The sequence below is a fragment of the Rhineura floridana genome, chromosome 2, assembly GCF_030035675.1.
Source record: "Rhineura floridana isolate rRhiFlo1 chromosome 2, rRhiFlo1.hap2, whole genome shotgun sequence".
Classification (NCBI taxonomy): Eukaryota; Metazoa; Chordata; class Lepidosauria; order Squamata; family Rhineuridae; genus Rhineura; species Rhineura floridana.
Window position 1 is genome coordinate 129487050 of NC_084481.1, and position 25791 is coordinate 129512840.

General features: G+C 39.1%; 1 protein-coding gene across 2 annotated transcripts in view; it reads left to right on the forward strand.

Annotated features, from left to right (window-relative positions):
• The window catches only part of WT1 (WT1 transcription factor), a 78661-nt gene extending 62632 nt beyond the window's left edge, over positions 1 to 16029 (forward strand). The window contains exons 8-9 of one of the 2 annotated variants that reach the window (XM_061610542.1): positions 8561 to 8644; positions 10850 to 16029. In XM_061610542.1, the coding sequence (XP_061466526.1) occupies positions 8561 to 8644; positions 10850 to 10971 (206 nt within the window). In that variant the 3' untranslated portion in view covers positions 10972 to 16029. Of the gene's footprint in view, positions 1 to 8560; positions 8654 to 10849 lie in introns of both variants that reach the window. The other variant, XM_061610543.1, reaches the window with a different exon arrangement.
• Positions 16030 to 25791: the final 9762 nt, after the last annotated feature.

Consider the following 25791-nt stretch of genomic DNA (forward strand, 5'->3'; position numbering starts at 1 on the left):
GAGTTCAGTGGTTGGCTAGGATGATATGAAATCAATGGACTTCAGTAATTTAAGGCCATTAATAAGTTTTTTAAAAAAGAAATGTTTTAAAGATTTATTTTTAAGGTGTTTTTTAAAATGTTTTGTTTTTAAGATGTTTTAAATATGTTTTTAGTGTTTTTGTTTGCTGCCCTAGGCTCCATCTGGGAGGGGGACGGGATATAAATTTAAATAACAGCAACAACAATTTGAGTGGATCTATATGATGTATGACTCTTTTGTTGTTGTTTGTGTCCCGCCCACTTTTACCCCACGCACCATTGGAATGAGGCATTTACAAAGTTGGCAAGGTTCTAACACCTTGAGACTAGTTTATCTGCGGGACTGCCTTACCCCATATGTGTTCACTCAACTGGTTCAATCTGAGGAACTGGCACTGTTACAAGCACCACGTAATACTCGTTCCAGACTTGTTCTTTTAGTGTGGCACCACCTACACTTTGGAACTCCATGCCTATTGACATCAGGCAGGCGTCTTTGTTGTATTCTTTTCAGCACCTGTTTAAAACATTTCTGTTTAGACAAGTCTACTCAGGCACATAGATGTTGATGTGTTGTAATCTTTTTTAATTTAATCTTTTTTAATTTCTTAATTGTTTTTTAAAAATGCTTAATTCCTTGTTTGCAACTGTTTTTATTGATCATTTTAATCAGGGACAGTACTTAAGGGCGGCTAGGTGGGCCACTGACCCGAGGGTCCCTGGAGCTACAGGGGCCCCTGAGGGGCCCTTCCACTCACCTTCTGCGATCTGCGGCAGCAGCTGCGGATCACAGGGCAGGAGCTTCCACCTGCCCGCCATTCCCTTGCCTCACCTACCTGTCTCCTGCCTTTTAGCATTGCCCTTAATGAAGATGGCAGCCGAAGTTTCCCTAAGGTGCTGAAGCCCCTGCCACCATCTTGGTTGACGGTAGAGATGCTTGTACGTAGCACGCATGCACAGAGCTTGGAAAAGTTACTTTTTTAAACTACAACTCTTATCAGCCCCAGCCAGCATGGCCACTGGATTGGGCTGATGGGAGTTGTAGTTCAAAAAAGTAACTTTTCCAAGCTCTGCGCACGCGTGCCATCAACCAAGATGGTGGTGGAGGCTTCATTCCCTTAGGGAAACTGTGGCCACCATCTTGGTTAATGGCAATGCTAAAAGACAAGTGACAGGTAGGTGAGGGGGCATGGGGGGTTGTGTGCGTATGCATGTGTGCATGCACACATGCCCACACACACACACACACACACACACACACACACACCAGGGCCCGAGGGAAGCAGATGCCCAAGGGCCCTGGCATGCCTGGGGCCGGCCCTGATTTTAACATTTCTTGTAAACCACTTAGAGGTTTACAATCAAGTGTTATATACATTTTGTTAAAATAAATAAAATTAGATAGCTTTCGGGCTGAAAGTGGGACCCAAATACCTAAAGGAGTGTCTCTTCCTATACCAGCCAGCCCATATAGTAAGATTTTCTGTAGAAGCCCTGCTCCAAGTATCCTCTTTAGTACAGGTATTCCTCCACAAGAAAGAAGCCCTTTCTTCTGATGGTACCCTGACCTTAGGATGCTGTCCTTAAGGATGTAAGCCTGTCCCTAACATTATGAGCTTTCCAGTGCTAGGTTCCTGTTCGCCCAGGCATTTTAGATTGTAGATTTTTTTAAAAAAACGTGTTTTATCCTGTTTTAGCTTTTTGTGGTTTGGCTTTATATTTTGTTATGTTTATTGGTTGTTGTTGGTTTTAAATTGTATTTCTACATTGCGTGAATTTTATTTACTCTTATGTATACTACTCTGAAATATTTTGATGAAAGGTGGGTAAAAATACTTAAAATAAAATAAAAATGAATAAACTCTATGATGCAGAAATCAGAAAAGTGGAAGAATTTGAGTCAATCACATCAGATGGCAGAATTATGTAGTGCTCCTTTGTTACACAGTGAAACCTACAGGATTCTGTACCTGTTTTTTAGTTAAGAAATAATTCTAAATATGAATATATGTTGTATATGAGTATATGACTATAAATATGAGTATGTTTTTTTTTAAGAAATAATGAGAAAAGCTTTGCTAACAAGCATGCATTGTGGACGTTTCTACAACACAATCCCAAATTTTTGGAATCTCTGGAGTTAAAATATACAGAGTTATCCAACTGTAGCTTTGGCTTACTGTAGGCATAGCTATCCCCTAAACTGGGGGCCTGATAAGCCCCGTCAAGCAGGGCCACTGAGAGCTGACATTGGGCCTGGGGCAAGATGCATAATCAGGCCCATTTCCCTATATATTCCTACAAACCAAATGTTGCTACTTTTTAAAAGTAGCTTAGGTTGTAGGTGTGTCTGCAAAGCATAGCATATAATATATATTATTTTTTATTTAATATATCATCTAATAACTGAAATAATGGCTTGGGCTTAGGTGATCTGAAAGACTGTATTCTCCCCCATACAAGCCTGCCCTTCTCTTAGACCCACCACCCTCAGAGACATATTAGTGAGAATGCGAGAGGGGGCTTTCTCAGTGGCTGCTTCCAGGTTATGGAAGTCCTACCAATGGAAGCTAGGCTGTTCCCTTCCCTATTGTCCTTCTCCGGCAGACAAAAACCTTTCTGTTAAGGTGGCCTTCTGACAACTGACTGGCAGCAGAGGATAGGGCTCTTAATTTTTTTTTTATTTATTTATTATGTTTATTTACCGCCCCATAGCCGAAGCTCTCTGGGCGGTTTATAGCAATTAAAAACATTAAAAACAAATATACAAATCTTAAAACACACAAAAAAATTTAAAAACACAATTAATTTTTTTTAAAAACTATTTAAAAGCACATGCTAAAATGCCTGGGAGAAGAGGAATGGGTGGGTTGTGCACTTTGTATGAACCTGGCCTGCGCCACTAAGCTGTTATGCCTGAAAAACCCTTAAAAATGCACATTGTTGAGTTGCAAAAAATGTTTTTTAAAAATATGTTCAACATCATTTTGAGACGTACCTTAGTTCAGGCTAATTTTTTTTCTTTTTATAGTGGGGTATATAAGGTTTTTGTTTTTTGTTTTTTACTTAGTGCAGGACCTACAAAGGAGGTCCAGAAAATTTGTGGTCTTAATTTTTCTGCTAGTATTGTTCACTGGTTCTGTACGCTAATATTAACTTTATGTTTGAAGAATAAGTGTTTCATATTTGGTTTTACTTACAAAAATGAAAGAAAAGGTAAAATATTCTAATTTGTTCTGGTGTGCTAAGTGTACAGGCAAATTTAATTCACAATGAAGTATTCAGTAATGAGATATAAGAACAATTTGTCCTTACCTTGAGCAGCGCTAGTGCTAGTGTTTCTTGTTATATAATAATAATGATAATAATAATAATAATGCTTGAGCTTCTTAATAATGCTTCCTAATAATAATAATGCTTCTTAATAATCCTTGCATCTTATGATTAGCTTTCACTGTCTCCCTCATCACCACATGATGATTTTGAAACAAAGTTCAGGCTGAATAAACTTGCCTGACTCCCCCCCCATATTTTTATTGATTTTCTTTTATCTTCTGTGCTACAGACTTGTACTTGTACTCCATAATTTTAATTTCATCTTAAAATAATGCCAAAATGCATGTAGACTTGTTCCACTATGTTCTAGTCACGGACCAAATAGTAAGAAGAGATGGCACATACTCCCACGTTTTAGTTTCTCTTTAACTACCACTGTGGTGTACTATTCCTTTAAGAGAACTGTAGGAAATGCCTGTTGAGCAAATGTAAACTGGGGCCTAGGAATTCTGTAAACTGAACTGGGGCATACTATCGGGGCCTAGAAGATTTGTAAACTGCACTAGGGCATACTATTGGTAGTTCTGGTCTCAAGTTGTATGTTGCACTTTGCCATGTCTGAATCATATTAATAATTTTTGGTGCTTATAGAAGATGCACACCTTAACGTGGTGAGGGGGTTTGAGAGTGTTGAAGAAGCTAAGAGCAATGCCGTCAGGAGGCTAGACCAAGAGGCTAGACTCCTAGCAGGGGCACCCAAGGCGGAATGGTCAAAGCTGAAACACCACGCTAGGATGCATCCAAACTCAGAGGAAGGCAATGGTAAACCATCTCTGAATACCTCTAACCATGAAAACCCTATGAACAGAGAATCAAAAATGCACCACTAGATAGTGCTGGAAGATGAGATCCCCAGGTCAGAAGGCACTCACCGAGCTACTGGGGAAGAACAAAGGACTAGTACGAGTAGCGCTGTGACTAATGATGACACAGCTGGGTCAAAGCCGAAAGGAAGCCCAGAGACTGATGCGCACAGATGCGAAAGGAGAGTCCGGAGTTGTATGACGCACACAATAGGAACATGGAATGTGAGAAGCATGAACCAGGGAAAGTTAGAAATTGTCAAGCAAGAAATGGAATGTATCAACATTACAATACTTGGTGTGAGCGAACTAAAATGGACAGGAATGGGACATTTTCAGTCAGGCAACCTTAAAATATTTTATGCAGGAAATGAGAAATTAAGAAGAAACGGGGTTCCTTTAATAGTGAGAAGTGATGTAGCAAGAGCAATTAGGAGCTACAATGCAGGGTTTGAGCGAGTTATATCAGTGAGATTAAACGGGAAACCTATTAACATAACGATCATCCAAGTCTATGCTCCAACGGCAAACGCAGAAGAGGAATTGGAGAGATTTTACGCAGAAGTACAGGAGGAAATTAATCACACACCAAAACAAGATGTGCTGATAATCATGGGAGATTGGAATGCAAAAGTAGGGAACAGAGAAGAATTAGGAGTTGTGGGGAAATGGGGCCTAGGAGATAGAAATAAAGTAGGAGAAAGACTTATTGAATTCTGTGAAGCCAAAAATTTGTTTCTTGCAAACACATTTTTGAGCAACTGAAAAGACAACTGTACACATGGACATCACCAAATGGTCAATATAGGAATCAAATTGATTATATAATTGGTAGCAGAAGATGGAGAAGTTACATACTTTCTGCAAAAACAAGACAGGAGCAGACTGCGGTACAGATCATGAACTGGTTGTATCAAAAATCAGAGTAAAGCTAAAGAACAACAAAGCAATCATAATGCCAAAATACAATTTAAATAACATCCCAGAAGCATATAAAGATCAAATAAGGAACAGGTTTGAGGCTTTAAACTTAGTTGACAGAGAACCAGAAGAACTATGGAATGAAGTAAGAGACGTTATCAGAGAAGAATGCAAAAAGACAATACCTCTAATTAAAAAGAGAGAAAGACCTCAATGGATGACTGAAGAAACTCTTTAAATGGTTCAAGAGAGAAGGAAAGCAAAAGCAAAAGGAGATAGAAACAGGGTTAGAACCCTAAATGCAACAATACAGCATAGTACATAGGGACAAAGAGAACTATTACAATAGTTATTATATAGAAATAGAAGAGGACAACAAAAATGTAAGAACAAGAGCCCTATTCCAAAAGATTAGAGAAATGAAAGGGAAATTTACACCAAGAGTAGGGATGTGAATAATCAACAGGGCACTGACCGACCGAGATGAAATAAAAGGAAAATGGAAGCAATACACTGAAGAGATGCCAGGATGACAGATTCATTCACGGAGGAACCATATGATGAAGAACCAGAAATTTTAGAATGCGAGGTGAAAGCTGCTCTTAAAATACTTGGAAGAAACAAATCACCAGGAATAGATGGCATACCAATAGAGTTGCTACAAGCTACTGAGACTGAATCAGTCCAAATTTTGACTAAAATCTGTCAAGAAATATGGAAAAGTATACAATGGCCCACAGACTGGAAGGGTTCCATATACATCCCAATTCCAAAGAAAGGGGATCCCAGGGAATGCAGTAATCATCGAACGATTGCCTTAATATCCCATGCAAGTAAAGTAATGCTCAAGATTCTACAACAAAGGCTCTTACCATATATGGAGCGAGAAATGCCAGATGTCCAAGCTGGATTTAGAAAGGGAAGAGATCATATTGCAAACATATGTTGGATAATGGAACGGAGCAAGGAATTTCAGAAGAAAATCACCCTGTGCTTTATAGATTACAGCAAAGCCTTTGATTGTGTAGATCATGAAAAACTATGGAACGCTTTAAAAGAAATGGGGGTGCCACAGCATCTGATTTTCCTGATGTGCAACCTATACTCTGGACAAGAGGCTACTGTAAGGACAGAATGTGGAGAAACCGATTGGTTCCCCATCGGAAAGGGTGTGAGACAAGGGTATATTTTATCTATTTATTTAATCTGTATGCAGAACATATCATATGGAAAGCGGGATTGGACCACGATGAAGGAGGTGTGAAAATTGGAGGGAGAAATATCAATAATTTAAGATATGCAGATGATACCATACTACTAGCAGAAACCAGTAACGATTTCAAATGAATGCTGATGAAAGTTAAAGAGGAAAGCACAAAAGCAGGACTACAGCTGAACATCAAAAAGACTAAAGTAATGACAACAAAAGATTTATGTAACTTTATAGTTGACAATGAGGACATTGAACTTGTCAAGGATAATCAATACCTCGGCACAGTGATTAACCAAAATGGAGACAATAGTCAAGAAATCAGAAGAAGGCTAGGACTGGGGAGGGCAGCTATGAGAGAACTAGTAAAGGTCCTCAAATGCAAAGATGTATCACTGAACACTAAAGTCAGGATCATTCAGACCATGGTATTTCCGATCGCTATGTATGGATGTGAAAGTTGGACAGTGAAAAAAGTGGATAAGAGAAAAATAAACTCATTTGAAATGTGGTGTTGGAGGAGAGCTTTGCGCATGCCATGGACTGCAAAAAAGACCAATAATTGGGTGTTAAAAGAAATTAAACCAGAACTGTCACTAGAAGCTAAAATGATGAAACTGAGGTTATCCTACTTTGGACACATAATGAGAAGACCTGATTCACTAGAAAAGACAATAATGCTGGGAAAAACAGAAGGGAGTAGAAAAAGAGGAAGGCCAAACAAGAGATGGATTGATTCCATAAAGGAAGCCACAGACCTGAACTTACAAGATCTGAACAGGGCAGTTCATGACAGATGCTCTTGGAGGTCGCCGATTCATAGGGTTGCCATAAGTTGTAGTCGACTTGGAGGCACATAACAACAACAACAACAACATAGAAGATTTGGACATGATGAGATTTAGCAAAGGACATTATAGCCACTTTCTGGTCTGCTGATATGCCAACACTTCTTTTGTATTGTGTTTTTGTTTTTTCACGGTCGGGGCTCCCAGAGGCCTGGGCACTTGGGATTCCCCCCCCTCCAGTCCCCCTCTCTTCAGGCCTGCCCTTAAGCACATTTTTGGGCCCCCACGAACACAGCTATTCTTGTGTTGTGCCAATAAATAAATAAATAAATAAATAGTGCTGTGGTGGAGGGTGAAGTTTAAACCTCTCTGCCCAGCACAGCACCTTGATGGTGATGCAAATGTCCCATCTCCAGCCATTAGATGAGTCATTTGATGACTAGGGAGGGGACGATAATCCCCATCCTCAAGTGCTCTGCCGGGGACTGTGTGCCCTGTTCCCTGTGTGTGCCATGTGCATGTGAGTGTGGGGCAACCACATCCAGTTTCGGTCACACGCACCAGTGGCATGTGGCCCCCAGAGGGTTGGCCAAGGATGAATGCATCCCTCAAACAAAAAAGCTTAGCTACCTGTTCTTTAGTGGAAAGTGTGTCTGCTTGTGCCATCCAGTTTCTGCCAATGTGTCCTATTTACTGCAAGCCTCCATGCAATATCCCACTCTATTCCAGAGGTCTTCCAACCCTTAGGAGTAGGTCTTTGGAAGGGCTGGGAAACTTGTGGAAAGGAAAAATAGGCAAAATTCAAGGGCCTTGACTTGTGGAAGTGCTTTCTGCTGAGGCAGTGACATTTAAACTAGTAGCTCAATGAAATAAAAAAAAAATTCAATTCCATCAAACCATTTGTTGACAATCATTAGAATTGTAGGCCTGGTGATGAAGGACATGGGATACTGTGTTTTGTTTTATGGATGCAACTGTTTTCTAAAGACATCTTCTACTTGGTATAGAGAATTAATCTCCTAGGTTAAATGGATTCTCAAGAATCACATAATTTATGAACTTTTTTTAAAAAGTGCTAGGAAAATATGTAGAATTCTGAACTAAAGTAAATTTCAAATTTAAATGGAATAATGCCCCAAACACTAAGCTGTAAAAACAACAACCAGCATCGCAGAGTATTCCTCATTTGCTACTTTTCAAGTTCCAAATCCAGTCGTGACTTAATACTTGCTGACTTTGTCAGGGACAAGGGCACTGTGAAAGCACTAACTGGAGAAAGAGGGTTGAAAAAGGTTAGGTAGTTGAGAAGCCTGATTAATGACCTTTGGGATCTGTAAGCATGTACTAAGAGAAAGAGTAATTGCAGTAATGATTAAATAACAATAACAAAATCCATGGATTGGAAGGTCAGAAGTAACTGATGTCCCTTACTCCTCTGAAAAGGTATTGGAATATGGGAATAGACTTCTTTTATCTATTTAGGTGTGAAACCCTTCCAATGTAAAACCTGTCAGAGAAAGTTCTCCCGATCTGACCACCTGAAGACTCACACCAGGACTCATACAGGTAAAACAAGTGCGTATACTTTTTTCCCATTTATATTTTTTAATTTACTTTACCTAAACTGATTTAACTATGTTTTAAGTGCTCACAGTTTTTCCAGGAAAATGTGTAAATGGCATCATTTTGTCTTAGTTAAGGCACTTGAAAATATTGATTAGAGCAAAGAAAAAATACTTATCACTATCACATAGTGGAAGCTCAAATAAGGGTGCAAACAATTGCCTAAATGTTTAGAGATTTTCTAGGTGAGCATTTTTCTTTTGGATTATTCCTAGTTAGTCCCTGTAGTGTAATATTCAGTTTCATTACTAGATGAGTGGAAGAATAATCAGATTTACACCCTTGCTTTAAAAGAAAAATCTGCTGGAGTGTGCTCATGACCTGTGAGGCTTCATGTGCCTTCACCTGAACTTTAAGTATGCAAAAATAGTGACTCCTACACTGAAGTTGGAAATTGCAGGATCATATTTTGAAAAGAATGTAAAAATTATCTGCTGCTTTCATTAATGGATCATCTACAAGGCATCGCTAGTTTAGAGTGGTGTTGCTAGTACCAACAATATGTGTTGTGTTAAAGGCATGGTTGAATCCTGGGCTTGGGATTCCCCACATCTTTTTTATTTTTTATATATAAAACGACAATGGGGTAGGTATGGGTGATCCAGATCAGGAACACAGTTTGGCAGGAGAAGCGATTTAGCCTTTCCCCCTGCACCATTCTTCTGTTAAAAAAAGTGCACCCCTCAATCCAAAGTTCCTATTTGTCCCTGAAGCTATTTTCTGTAGGTCTGGAGCAAATAGTAGCACTAGGGAGAAGGGTTAAACCTTACTCCCTCATGCTGCAGTCCTGATTTGGACTGGGGCTTTTTGTGCTGCACGGGATTCAAAAACACCATTAACATAGCATGCATTCTGAGAATTGTAATCCAAAGTGTACCTGTTCTGATGGTGTTGCCACTTTTTGTTGATCTGCTCTTTTGAGATTGGGTGCCTCTCCAGTGCTGTGATATTATCATACTATGGTTCTCATTGGTGAAAGTGTTTGGAATTGGGGGCAGTGGTATGGATGGGGGAGAAATTTGATCAGTTTCCATTTAAAGCCAAATTTATCAAATCCACACTTTCTGAAACAATATGAGAACCAAAACATAGCCGTCCTCAAAAATTGCACTTATCCAGATTTTATGATGCAGTTCTCCAACCAAGCAATATTTACAAAAATGCATATATTAGAGGAAAATGTGCATACCATGAATATATTGGTGAAAATAACATACAAAACTCATTATATTAAGATAAATTGCTTGCAAACATGTCTACATTAGTTGAAACTGCAAATAAAAATGTATTTATTAGGACAAATTCGCACTAAAATGCTCAAGAATTTTTGAGGTTTTTTTTTTTTTAAATTACAGATTGTTGCAGAACTGTGGAGAACTGAATTTAAGATTAGAAAAATGATAAACTGAAAGAACCAAAATAGAGAGATCATTCAATCCATAGATGGGAGTTGCCAATAATAGGCTGCCTTCTAGTGTGAAAGGGATGCTGAAACTGGCTCTGCCAAGAGTAAAAGCTGCACGTCCTTGGTTTACTTTGTTTAACAGAGTGGCACTTCTTAAAGCTTATTGTCGATTTTGTTGCTTTTTTGGTTGCATGGCAAGCATCTCTAAGGAGACTTTTGAGCATTCTCCTCCCCCCTGCAATATAAATCTGCAAATAATAAACAAATAAAACCTTTAAATTACATACTAAAAGGAGAACATTTTTCCAGAAGTCTCAGTTCAGTAAGGATGGCAAGTGCTTTGTTTTCTGAAAATAACAATAAAAGCTAATGCCCAGAGAATTATATGAAGGTACATGAAGCAGTTCTCCCATTGAAGCAGGCTAGATCTGTCCCTGAACACTGCTTGGATGGGAGATCTGCTGGAACTATTAATAAAGTATCCTGAGCTTTTTGAAGGCAGAGAATGGTGAAAGCATAATAAATAATATTTTTAATGAAAAGTAATAGAAGCTAAGAGCACAATTTATCTCCTTTTGAAATCACTGGGCTAGACTCCCATGGCCTTTATGAAGCACCACATCTTTAAAAGTTAGGTACAATCTTCAGTATGCATATGCTACTTCATAAGAGTCCTAAGGGAGGGAACTAGATGATAAGCGCCTAGCCTATACTAGTTTAATAATTGTGTTTTTTATTGACAGGTGAAAAGCCTTTCAGTTGTCGGTGGCCCAGCTGTCAAAAAAAATTTGCCCGATCTGATGAATTGGTCCGTCATCATAATATGCACAACAGGAACATGACTAAACTTCAGCTTACTCTTTAGATTTTTCACACTGTGTACAAACCAGATGGGACCCTATGAACTATTCAACCATTGTCTGTCAACTCTTTAGGAATTCTCAGAAACCTTCATAATGCAGTTGAGACAAGTTAACTAAACTGTAGGATTCTGTTCAGTGAAGACCTCTACTTAAATTTTGAACTTGGATTACTTGGATTTTGAACATTCCTGTTCCAAACCTCAAATGGTTCTGTTTTGTAACATTATTATATAATTGCAAATTGACTATGTTATACTTTAAATATTACTATAGACTCTAGTTGTGTATATTTGTTTAATCCTTAAGAGGGTTTTTTACTTTTTCTTTTTACTTGAAATTTGCAAGTGCAAGCTAGTGTGCAGTCATACTCATACATAATGATTAGTATATGCGAAAGTCTGTTCATGTACAGTATACTATTTGCTTACTGCATACACTGAAGTTTCTAAATACTGCTGCAGTCTTGTACAAATACTGAGTCAATTTTAGTAATATTTGAACTGCCCAAATGGGACAATTTTATATTCTTCTGTGAATCTTCAGTGTCAACCATTCCAATATCTTGCTTGCAATCTTTAGTATTGTGGGTGTTTTAGTCTCTGACAGGCACACACAATTCATCTGGGAGTTGGATGCACACTTTGATGTACGTGAAGCCCAACAATCCACACAGGCTTGTGCTGTTCCCAGAGTTGTCTACACTGAGCAGAGGAAAAACAAAGGACCAGTGCAGGTGGTTTCAGAGTTCAATGAATTTTTGTGTATGAGGAAAGCCAGGATTGTGCATAATGTCCCCCCCCACCTGCACATACTTAATTTTAAGTCTGTATAGAGCCTATGAACATGCAATTATATATGCATAGAACTCTCTATGCTTGAGCAGAATCCTTGGTGTTTCAGATTTCTTATCATGTGGAGAGAGTTCTATGCAATGGCACATTCATTTACTGAATGTGCATTGGGCAGGAGAATGCTTAATTTAAAGATGCTTCTTGTCCTCTCCGGCAATCAGTATGCCAGTCACCTGACTCACATATTTAGGTGCTGACCACCCACTGGGCACTAGATTTTTGAATCCCTATGACTGGGTTTCTAACCTATCACATTATACTGCTATTGAACACTTTCTTTCTCCTCCCCTTACATGTCCAACTGAAGGAGAAGCAGAAAGAAGTGCTGCTATACTTGCAGTCTTCTAAGGAAGCTGACACGAAGTTGCATTGGACTGTCCCTTCCCATTGGTGATTATGAGCGAGAAACACAAAGTGTGTATAATTTGCAAGATCACTAGCTTTGCTTCTAAAACTGGTATACTGAAAACTAGAATCTTGCTTTGAAGTTAACTTGTTTTCACACCAACAGCATTAATGTAGAGAAACTGTACATTTTATTTTGTATTTTGAAACTGGTTTAAATTTCAACTTTGAAATTTTAAATATTCTGCTTTGAGATACAGGTCCTCACACAAAGTCAGTATCATTGTAAATGTTAAGGATTTGTTTAACATGCAGCCATGCTGGTTATGTGGCTGGCAAATTGTGTAAAATAAAGTTAAAGTTGAACTCAAGAAGAGGCTGGTCCAGAATTTCCATTAGCATATGGCTCTTAAGCTACACAGATAGCTCTTAAATGTGACTTGAACGTCTTTTCATTTACAATTATATGTGCAAATATAAATGCCCAATGTGATGAAATATATCATTAAAAGGTTTAGGGTTTATTATTTACTGTTGATCGTTTGAAGTGGTGTATATATATCAATAAATATATATCTAATAATGTATTGCTCTTAAACAATTAAGATTAGAAAGTGAATAAACATAATTTAGATGCATCACGGTTCAGATGTTGCTACAAGCTGTTGATACCACAAAGACTGTAACCTGCATTTTTCACTGAGCTTTCAATTAAAGCCCATTTAAAGAGAAACAAATAAGAGTCCAACAGATGTGTTGTTTCATGGCTCGTATTAGGTTTCAATTTTTTTCTCCAATTGTGTTGACCTCTTTTTGTATATAAAGGTACCACCAGAAGGGATGACCACTAGTTAACCTGGCCAGGTCTTGACCACAATTTATCCTTCTCACTGGGGAATTGTACTGACAACAGTATCAGATTTCATATTATGTTGTAGAGAGTTGTTTCACTCTACTTACAGCAGTTTTCCTTTAAGAGAGTGACCCACAGGCCACATTTGAACTGGCCTCATTGCCTTCAATGAATTATTTGTCCTGCTTTGGAATAGACAAACGTAGCTACATCCTTCCTGATAAGGATTACAGTCTCGCTGTCTTTAATCACAACATCACCACACAATCCCAGCATAACCATGACTGTGTGCAGTCTTTTCCTTTTCAGCCACATTTGTATTCCACATTTCCCTCAATGAGCTCAGTAGTGTACATAGAGTAGATGTAGGCTACCCCTTTTTATCCTCATAATAATGCTGTGAGGTAGTTGAGGCACAGAAACACTAAATGACTGAAGGTCATGCAGTGAGCTTCAAAGCTGAGTGAGGATCTGACCTCCACAGACACTCGATCACTACACTATGCTGGCTCTCTGTTTTCATGCAAGTGTGCTAAACGTAATTCTTTTGACCAGTAAGCAAATTTTACATATCAGTTATTATCTCCTGTTCAAGTCTCAGGAAATGCACAGCAAGAATGTCTTTAAGGTTAGAAAGTCATCCTTTACACCAGCCTTCCCCAACATGGTGCCCTCCAAATGTTTAGAACTCCAACTCGCAGCTTCAGTTCAGCCCCCAGTGATGATGGGAATTGTAGTCTGAACATCTGTAAGGCACTTTATTGGGAAAGCCTGCCTTAAACCATTATATAAAAACATTTAATTTGTAGCTGTGGTGTACATTTCACAGAGGTACTTCACACATTACCAAGATGCACGGTTTGCCACCAAGAATACACTTCACAGGGAACTGTCACCAGTCATGGTTCCTTGACGAGTGTGCCTCTACAATACATATATTTGCAAACAGACATCTATCTCAGGCATGTATTGTTGTACACCTAAAACTCAATTGGTATACACCAAAAATATGTGTGAAGTGGCCCTCATTTCATGTGCTTGAGAACTCTTATCGTGCATAATAAAATATGAACATGTGTAAAATATCTGTGCAGCCAATTACATTTTTTGAATTCTAATGGGTAATATGTTAGATGTCTTACCTGCCCTTCATTTTTTTAATCTTTCAGCTTTTCTGTATGTGTGTATGCATATGTGCATATACACTTATATCCATATACAAAAACTTCAAAAGGCAGCTATATTTTTTTCATTTCCCCTCTGGTAATACATAGAACAAGGAGAACTAAAGAGAAGTAGCTTACTTCCCCCCCCGCATCTTTTTGGATAAGTCAACAGTTAATTCTTCAAGACCTTTCTCACGTGGAGATTAAGTCACGTATTTCAAAGGAACAGTGACTCATTTGTATCAGTCAGCTTTATCTTTTACTGCCCGAAGACAGTATGCCTCTGGAGAAACTCATAACAAGAGGGGCAAACAAGAAAAGGAAGAATTTGGACAAAACAGTGTGTAGGTATATATGTGTACACGTGAGCATACAGAACTATATGGTGGTTTTCAGCTACAGTGTCCTGTCAGTGCAAGGATTTCTGCTTACACAATGGGACCTTCCCCCTCAATTCCCCCCACACATGTCCCATGTCCTCCCCAAATCTTCTCCAAAGGGTTGAGGGGTGCATGCGGGGAAGAAAGGAGGAAAACATTCTATTGTGCAAAGAGAAATCCTTGTGCTTATGAAAGAAGAGGCTTAGCACTACGTTGAATTCTACCCACATAGTGGGGGAATTTTTTTGGTAAAAAATGAGGTGCCAGTACTCATACCTTGATGAAAGTGCTATGAGTGCCAGCACAAAATGGTTGTCGTGGACAGAAAAAAAGAGATGCTGGCATTCTGTACTGATGAGTTCCATCACAAAAAAGCACTGTACACACACATATATACCTATATACATACATACATACATACAGTACACACACATGATAATCTTCAGATTATAAATCCTGATTATCCAGGTTAAATGATCTCTTGAAAAGTTTAGACTTAATAAGAATGCATATATGTTCTCTTTAGTATATTGAGGGTGTTTTTAATTTGCATCCCAACCATCTGTTAAAATGGATTTATGCTTCTACAAGCCAAGATTCATAATATTGAAGAATCTGTTTATGACAAATAAAGTTAGCTCTATGAAAATAAAACATAATTACTACAGGCCTGTTGATTTGGACTGTCAGTTGAAGAAATCTTAGTCAAATAATCCTATGATATTTGGCTGATTAACAACACAGCCCTATACATGTCTACTAAGAAACATATATTGTGTCATTGATTTCAAGGGAATTACTTCCAGGTAAGTATAAATATATACACACTTAACTGGGAGTAAGCCCCATTGTACACAAGATACTCACAGGCAGCCTTGATCTTCATGTAAGTCCTGCCAAAGCTGTCACTGTGAATAAGCTGAACAGCACATAACCCCTAAACTGTGGTATGGAAGCAGCTCCTTTGTTAAACATGCGCATAGTTTAGACTGGGGCTGGTGTAACAAGTTTGATAATTTCAAGTTTGGTGCCAGATCTTTGAGGTAATACATCAGATAGTTGTTCCATCTCTGGCAATCTTAAAAGTTTGGGATGGGCAAAATGCTGGCTGCAAAAAAAATCAATAATTTCCCTCCCTACTGGCAGCCTGATTAAAGAGATTTTGTAAACATTTGGAAAATGTTACCTTGGAGCAGTAACCCTAAAGTTTTGTTTATATAGAGGTTTGTCAAAAAAAGAAACATTTTAATCAACTTAATTTGATTTCATTACATTAATTAACAAAGAAGCCGATGCTTCAGCAATTGTGGCAATGTATGCAAGCTTATGGAATGCTCTATAACTATACTAGGTCATCAGTACCTTTGGAACTCCCCGCTGCTTTAGATGAATTGTGAAAAACAACAGAAAACTGAGAATGGACTCTGAGAATCCCTGCAATTTTTTTATTGTGCTTTGATTGATTTACTTTTTTCATATGAGGTTCTGTATGGGTAACCTATGTTGTAATTTTATTTATTTATTTTTTAAAAATGAATAAATGTTATACATAAAAATAATAATTGTATGTCTGATAGATTTTATTTATGTACATGCTCCATAGTTACACATAACAGTACTATCTGCCTCCTGCAGCTTAAGGCTTAAACTATAAATGATGCTCAGCTGTATTTATTCTCTCCCAAGCCCTTTTTATTATAGCTATTTTTATTTATTTATTTATTTATTTATTTATTTATTTATTATTTGATTTATATCCCACCTTTCCTCCCAGCAGGAGCCCAGGGCGGCAAACAGAAACGCTAAAAACACTTTAAAACATCATAAAAAGACGGTCATAAAAAGCTATGGAGGCTTTAGTCTTTAGTGGAATGGAATGGGTGTGCCTAACCCTTCCACCTCTGGCTATTTTCCTGTTCAAAGACCACCCCACCACTGCCTGCTTTTCAACCTACTGCAGAAGAGATATGGCTAGTAGCCAGTGTAAGTTTTTTTTGGGGGGGGAGGTGGAAATGTGGCTGGGGGAATGGGTGTGCTGAGTGGAGAAGAAGCTGGATGTGAAAGGGTTATGCAGTCCCGTTTGCTTATCCACTGGTCCTCCACTCAAGATTACACCCTCTGCAGTTTGCTTTTGATTAAAAAAAGAAAGACAATGGGGGAGGTGAAATACTTGTGACAGGACATCAGCTGCAGTTTGCGGCTGAGAAGCATAGGATTTATTAGTAGGGATAAATCAGATAGACAGTGACAAAAGAGTAAAGCAAAAGAACGGTGAGACAAAGTTGGTGGGCCAGGCCAGCTGGTTTTACAATTTGGAGAGTATCTGTCATTTGGAGGGACTTTATAAAGTAGCTGAGAAGACTATCTGGCTTTTACCCTACTATCACTGAAGACATGTAAGGAGCAAAAATAAAATGTCCAAATGGCCTGCAGCAAAGATGAGCCTGACAGGTAGGAATCTGTACACTATCATCCACACTGGTCAATGCTGCTGCCTGCAAAGTCACTAATGAGATGCCAAAAGAGTTTAATTGGCATGAATGAAGAAGAATTATTGGGAGAGCCTAAAGTGTGCCAGAGTTCGGTGCTACAAATCCCAAACCTTGTGACTGAAAAGCATAATTCTATAATTTGGAGATATTATGTAAGTGACAAAAGCCTGCGCTCGTTGCTTTTGCATTCTGTTATGTTAATTGCCGCAATATCTGCCCCCTTTAGATTTTAGATTGTTCCAGGTTCCTGACTTTTGCAGGGCTTCCAATCTCACACATAGAGCCTGTGCAAACACAGTTGTATGGATGTATGAACTGTGTCAACAGCCAAGTGAACATTTGTAGGGTCTTCCCCTATGCTCTTGGCTGCTCACTCCCACCCCATGCAAGTTCCATCTTTGAACATCTGAAGAGGTCTAGAATTTTTCCCCAGACTATTTAAGTAAGTTCTAGAATGCTGTAGCAAATATGCAGCTGTTAAGCAAGATGGTGTAAGTCTGTTTGCATGGGTCCATATCTTCATGCACTTCTTGAGCTACTAATTTAGTACTACACTTCTAATTTACAGAGCAATCCAAACCCTGGCTGGGCAGCAGCAGAGCATGGCACAGAGCAGGATAGCCACTGCTGCTTCCACAGCCCTGTTGCTCATTTAGACCAGGGGACAGGCAAAAACTTGCTCCAGACTACTGGTCAGTGCCAAGTGGACATAAGAAACAAAACATTTTCAGATTTCTTCATTAATTATAGTTCACTAATAAAATGATTAAGAATAATTGTCCATGGAAACGTACAATTGCCTCTAATACAGCAAATGAGTCCAAAGGAATCTGCATTGTGCCAAATGTTCAGCTGTCATTAAAATCACAGGCATGCTGCTTCTATTTGATGAACAGAAGTCCAGCCCAGCAGTATTAACAGAAGATGCTGAAGCAGCAGTTGACAAGCTGTGTCCTCTGCTATTGTGCACTACACAGAATGTGTGTTGAGACCAGTAGGGATTTCAAGAAGTCTAAAATAAAACCATTTGCCTTTATGTGGAACTGAGACATAGTATTGAAGAATGTTTTCATTTAATTTTCTGGCTATTTTTTAAATTGCTGCTTTTGTGTTTGTTTCTTGCTCTTCCAAGGCTTTTCATGGTCAGCTCACGTAGGATTATCCCATGTTATCCTCACAATCACCCTGTAAAGTAGGTTATGCTAATGGCTTTTCTTTGCTTCATGAGCAGAAGGATCTCTCTCATGATTGCAACTCTCCTTCCATTCATGGAGCAAAAAGTTAGCATCTAAGTCAATAACTAGCTCAAGCTCACCTGGGGTTTCAGAGCTCAGCAGAGATTGGAACCCAAGGTTTTAGAATTAGAGTGTTATATCCAAGTCTAATACTTTATTCACCACAACTCATGTGTAAGCATTTGCACATAGGAAAGGTATTTTGTGAGAGTGGATGGGTGTGTCCCCTCCCTATAAATGCAACCAAAAGAGTAGCTAAAGGCTTCAGAAGTATCTGTGACCTGCAGGAGGGGTACCTAATGTGGTGCTTTCCAGATATAGCCAATTACAACTCTCATCAGTCCCAGCTAACATGGCTAGTGGTCACGGATGATGGGAGGTGTAATCTGCAACTTCCGGATGACAAAAAACAAGGAGGCACATTGAAATCTTTGAAAATCTACATCTGCAGTGTTTCAAGGAACCGGTTGCTAAAGCCTTTACATTGAAGTAAATCCCATTAATTTCAACTGGACTTACTACTAGGCTCATACTTGGGGGAAAGTGCAATTGAACAAAATAGGACTCTTCAGATTTCAGACTCAGAAGTAACAAAACATAGGATCAAGCTGCAAGTCTCCTTTTACATCCTCAAACTAGACCACTGATAAACATTTCCATTTTGGTTGAATAAAACAGCCAGCTCAGATACATTTCTGGTAAAAAGAGAAAACCATTCACCAAATGGGAAGCAACCCATCTCAGCAAGAGATTCATTTTGAACTCTGTGTACTGCCTGTTAACACTAGTGGTATGATTGTAGACGTTTAGCCGTGAAAGCACAGTACCCAGAATATTTACATTTTTAATTCAGCATGATCTCAATTAAGTGTTTGTGTCTGATTAAATAGGTAAGTGCTAGAATGTTAAACTGGATAACAAAATAAATTCAAACACATGTGCATACAATCTTTCTATGGATTTATTCCACAGACCATGCCCATTGTTTAGTCCCTTTAAGGAAGATCAGTGAAAGGGCTCCAATGTAAAGTGGGTTGTGGACTGTGGTCTTCCTTCATTCTCTCCCTTTTCCATTTACTCAGAGATATGCTGACATGAAGCTTAAAAAAAACCCTTTCAGATCAGCCAGATGGTCTATGGACTGAGGATCAACTATTGCTGGGGAATGTGCCAATATATTTGAAAGCCTTCACATGCATTTAATTTGTGAGAATCCAAGTAACACATTATGAGAATCTAAAGCTTGAATGTCCCTGTTCAAATGACTATCATTGATTGTAGTCAATATTATTTTCACGACCGGACAATATGTTTTATGGTGGTTAAACCATTCATAAAATGAAAGAACAGTAAACAATAAAAACATATAACCAAAAAAGGGTTACTGAAAACATAAACCTGCATTGTTATTTCTGATTGTTCCCAAGAGTTTCTTACACAAGCTGGTTTATGCATTTTGTTTTTACTCAGTCCAATTGGTGATTGAAGTCCGGCTCACCCAGCATTCATATGTTCTGAGGGTGGGGGAATCTCTGGCCCACCAGGACTCCTACCAGGGCATTTTGGCCAAGCCATGACCATGTGCCCTACACCCAACTCATTTATGACATCAGGTCTGAGGCAGGTAAAGTTGCGGCCCGGCCAAAAAGGGTTCTGCAGGCACTCTGATCTGCTGATTGGCAGTGTCTGCAAAGCCCATGGTTGGGGCTACAAAGTATAGTGCAGGGCTCTCTGCAAACACTGACAATCAGCTGATTATCCCTCAATAATCCCACCCACCTGTCAAAGTCCTACCCACCTGTCAAAGTTGGCACTTGGGGGAGATAATGATCTGACCTGCTGGTCACATCCAGTTCCGGATACATGCAATGAATGGCAGCCATGTATTCATGAAGTTATCTCTTTTAGTTAATCCTCCAATCAAGCAACTATATGATGCCATATTTTTTGGCTAGTGCAATCTGCCAAACCCTGCTTATCCTGCCATTTAATCCAGTCAGATGCTGGCTTCCAGTTGCTTTCTTGTTTTCTTTTTTGCTATTGCCACTGCTGAAAGCATGAAGATGACTGTTTCTTTATGCAATGTTTGATTTTGATTATCTGAAAGTAAAGACAATATCACTAATTTGGGTTCTGGAACAATCAGTGGTTTGGTTATGTCTGAAATTAAACCAAACACTTGAGAACAAAAGTTTTTCACCGAAGGACTTTCCCAAGATGTAGAATAAAATGTCCCTTATTTTGTAGCCTTTCCAACAGAAGGAAGAGAGGCTATTAAGGTCCCCCTACCTTTCTCCCATAATTCTAACACTACTTTCAGAAAGTTTCATATCTGTCCTTTGTTGTTGTGTGCCTTCAAGTCAATCACAACTTATAGCGACCCTAAGAATCAGCGACCTCCAATAGCATCTGTAGTAAACCACCCTGTTCAGATCTTGTAAGTTCAGGTCTGTGGCTTCCTTTATGGAATGAATCCATCTCTTGTGTGGCCTTCCTCTTTTTCTACTCCCTTCTGTTTTTCCCAGCATTATTACAAACATTAATTTACAGAATAATAATCTTCAACCACTAGATGGCTCATTCTCAAAGATATTTTTATTGACCATACCATTTTCTAGCAGCTAAGACATAGCTTGAAACAAAGATGGGTTGATATAGTTATATGTAACATGTGAATGCTCTGACAGGTCATCCTCTCTTGAGAAGATGTAAATGTGCAGTATCTTTGGACAGAAATGTTTCATGAGGAATTAACAGACAATTCTCCATGCATGAGGATACTTGAAAGAGCTTAGAGGAATCAGTTTGTTCATTAAAGAAGAGAAATAAAGGGCATTCTTCCACCAGCTCACTAAGTACCATATTTTAATTTAATTACTTTTTGTCATGCACCCCTAACCTATGTCCTCAGGTAAAGGCTATCCTATGCTGTATTTTTTAATCTTTATAAAACAAAAAAGATAAATTTTACCTCAAGCTGACAATTTATAACCAATGAATGAAAGAAAGAAAAATTTCAGTGAAGGATGTCCTATCAAAACAAACCATTCAAGTCCTTCTCTCCCAAATTTTTGTGTCAGGGAAAGAAAGGAAGAAAAATCTCAGAAAGCTGTCCTCAAGAAAACTGCAATCCAAAGCAGCCTTTTACACTGAACCTCTTTTTACTGTTTATCAAACCTCTAGTGCTGTGAAACAGGAAACCCTTGGCTCACCCTTCCTTGGAGAGCTAAGTAGCCTCAAACAATAAAAAGCAGGAAACGCATGGCAAAGAATGGAGGAAGGTGGGACATCTCAACATGCCACCTCTGCCTCATGTGGACCAGTCTTCCCATCAGAATTTTCCCTCTGATGGACACATCAGAAAGATTGTACTGCAGATTCTTTTTTTTTTTTTTGGTAGGATGAATTTTCTGTGGTCTAAAAAATCCAACCCAGGGAAAATGCAGGAATGTGACAGTTTGATGACAATGAATGCCCATAAAAAATAGTGTTAATCCCAGAGTGAACACCTCATCTGGAAATACTCCTAGGACTTAACATGTGAACTGACACCTTTGAATAACATGTTAATAAAAGTCTAAATAATGAATGCCTTTGCATGCATGTCTTTTTGATTGGGATAACAACACAGACAAAAATAAGCCCAAATTGCAGATGCAAAACAATCACCCTAATTCAGTGGGGAAAATGAATTAGAAATATAAAAATGACTTTTATTTGACATTTCAAGCAGATAGTTCTACTAATTTTAATTCAGAGAGTTGTTGGTTCAATTATGTCTGGTATAGGAGTTTGAAAATGCATATAAAATGCAGAGTTTAATGTAGTACAAGTGAAGCATCATGTGTCTGCATGCGAACTAATGGAGCATGAGGCTTCTCCATGCAATTTAGTACTAAATTTGACTTGGCAGCAGGAGGATAAAAGCAATGGATAACATGGCTACCCTCTTAGCTTCAGCCCATCTCCCAAACAGCAGTTGCGGGTGTGGGGAGACTCTAATACCTCTGGACAACAATTCAGGTTGTTGAAAGTATTTAGAGCCTGACTTTCAATATTCAATCCTATACTGTAGGGCTGCCATAAATCACTCTCTTCCAGCAACAGCCTGTTCCAATCTGAACATTAGGGGCAAAGAACTGGCTTTACTTTCCAATTCTGGTCAGCAAGGTCATTTTTAAACGTTTCATACTAAATAAGAACTTCATTAGCAAGATCAGAAAATCTCTCTTTTATATATATATATATATGTGACTGTGTGTATACCCACTGATGTCTAATCCCAGCTGCACTGAATCTTGGATTTCTCCAGGACATTTGAAAATAGCTTCTCTTTATGAACCAGAAAATATCGTTCCCACTTTTGATGGGGGCGCATTTGCCCCCCTTTCTTAGAAGAAGACGTTGCGGGAGAAATCTCCTGAGAAGGAGGGGTTGGCAGGGACATGGTGTGAGGCCACTTTGGCTAATCAGGATTGGGGCTGAGCTTGGCTTATAAACCAGCTCTGCCCTTAGCTCCGCCTCTTCCCTTTCGCACACCCAAGGCTCAGCAGCAAGGAGGGACGGATTTGCTTCCCCATCCTTGACTGGGGAGCCACTGCCAATGGCTGCTGACATGCCCAGGGGACTGGAAGGGTTCTGCCCTATCAGATAGAGTTTAGTCCTCACCTGCCTGAGTGGTTTGGATTTGGTTTAATTTGCTCAATTCAGTCAATCCAACTGCAGTTCCTCCAAAGGAGGTTTGTTATATTTGAATAAATATAACATTACACCAATATTATGTCTTCTTTGCTGGTGTAGTGGCAATGACCTATACTTATCATGGTGCCTTCTCTCTGCCCTTCTATATCTATATCTCTCTGTCTTTCTGTTCCAGCCACTCCATTCTATTTCCCTCCTAGGTTGCCATTCCCGCCCTCATTTCAGTCAGCCAACATTCCATGCCATTGAGCTTTTATGGGGTTGTTTGGTGTTATTGGGGTTTTTTCCTGACCCTTTAGGAGTCCCCCCCCCAGAGATGTTCCTGTGTATCTGCAAACCTCTCACTTGTTCATGTGGCTTGTGCTACATAAGTACAAACACGGGAAGATTCATATTATCTTGGCACCTTCACCATACAGTTTTCTGTGAATTCTAAAGACGCACCTCTTTACCCTGGCCTTTGGCACTTGAGATGTATGTTTCAGTACCCACCCTATTCTTGTAATATAATTAATTTTAATTGTTTATAATACTGAATGTTAAACTGCTATAACCTGCCCTGGGACCTGCTGGTGAAGGGCAAGTAGCAGCAGCAGCAGCAGCAGCAGCAGCAGCAGTAGTAGTAGTAATACTAATACTAATACTAATAATAATAATAATAATAATATAATGAATTATATGATATGATACTCCTTCCTGGACATGAATCTGGAACCAATGATTCTGCAAGGTTTCAGAGGGGGAATGTTCCCAGTCCTACCTAGAAATGCTGGAGATTGAACCTGGGCATTCTGCATACAATGCAGATGCTCCACCACTGAGCTATAGGACTCATAATGCTGCTTATTTTCCTAACGATTCCTCTTTCCCCCTCTTGGCCCTTGCAGGACTCTTCTGGCCTTGCATCAGAGTCCTGCCTAAGAGAGAATCTGACAAACATATTAAGACATTTTGATTTCATTTTCTGCAAGCAGCTATCTTGTATTGGCTTTTGTTTGAACCAGTGCCAGCCCAAAGAATGTTAGTGCCAGAATTGGAATAGCAGCCACTGGCACCCAAATGGGGCCAATGCTATAGATATCTTGCTGCTCCATTTAGACACCAGTTCATGCCTCCATCTAACCCCCTTATGGAACTAAGCTTGCTTTGAACAAATAGTATGGGGCAGCAACCTTAAAAACTGAAGAGCTAACTCAATAGTACTCCTAGAGTGACTGAAACAAAGGAGGTTATTATTATGAACCCTGGGCTCCATTTTTGAATGAATCTAATCTCATCAGACTTAGTATGCTGTTCTTAGGAACAGCAGAGCTTCCCAGTAACTAAGTGAGCTGATGTCTTGTCCTGTTGTGACTGGGATGCAGGGGTTCATCTCAAGTCCGTTGCTGACTTCCTCTCTTGGAAGACAGTTTGGAGACCACGAACTGTGCTCTGTGACACACTAGGTCAACAGGCAGGACAAACAATGTAACAACAGACTAATATTTCTGAGCTCTATAAATTCCTGATGTCTGCTCCAGGCGGGATTCAAAATGCTTGTGTAAATTCTGTACCATGCGCCAAACTGCCAGAAACCATTCATACATAAGCATATTTATCTGAGCTGCAGTGCAGTGCAAGAATTCGTCAGGACAAGATGTGATCTGGTGCTGAAAAAGAAGGCTGGGGGGGGGATTTTCTGGCCAGAGATGAGGAAGTCTAGTCCCTGCTGAACTTTTACGACTGATAAAGACGACGTCTGCTGGCAGTATTCATTTTTTACTGGGCCATCTGCATCTAGTCAAGGATAACTTGACTTTTGGCAAAAGCCATTCATCAGAATCAGCCCTGCACAACTTTCTCTTGAGGAGTAAAACAACACAAAAGACACTGAGATGGTTAATATACTTCTTCTGGTGCAGAAGGTCAATGCTGGCATAAACAAACCAGTGTCATAGTAACACACAGAAGCATTGAAGTTTCCCCAAGTGTTTATACGGCTGATGCCGCGTTTCTTTTTATCAGTGGTTGTTATCATTTATTTAGCTCTGCTTTAGCTGCTCCATAAATCTTTATAACAGTGTTTTTTATTTTTGTAATTTTTGTCATCTCTCTTATCAGCTTTTATCACCTGTTTATGTACACTACATTTGCTGCTACCCTGCTGCCACTGATTAAAGTTGTGTTAACTCTTGGTTCCTATTGTGCTCAACCAAGTTGGGAATCCTTGGTTCAAATGAATGATTGGGATTGTATTTTATATCTTGCACTGGAGAACTGTTTGAACACGTATTTATTTATTTATGTCTGTATTATTTATTTATTTAATTTATATCCCACCGTCCCAATAGGAGCCCAGGGCGGCAAACAAAAACACTAAAAACACTCTAAAACATCATAAAAACAGACTTTAAAATATATTAAAACAAAACATCTTTAAAAACATCTTTTTTAAAAAAGCTTTAAAAACTTCTTAAAAAGCAATTCCAGCACAGGTGCAGACTGGGATAAGGTCTCTACTTAAAAGGCTTGTTGAATGAAGATATATGTATTTATTTATTTATATCCCGCCCTTTCTCCTAGCAGAAGTCCAGGGCGGCAGGATAAATGTAGTAGTGATGACAGTGTGCCTGCTCAGAGGTTTTTTTTACAGCAGTGTTTCACAAATGGTAGGCCAGGGATCACTAGTGGCCTCAGTGGAACAGTCCACCCACTGCCTCTTCATTAATCCATCCTGCTCTCTTGCCTCAGCTTTTTAGTTGGATCAGCACCAGCAACCCCTGGCTGAGTAAAGGTGGCCAGTGCACAGAGAAGCTGGCG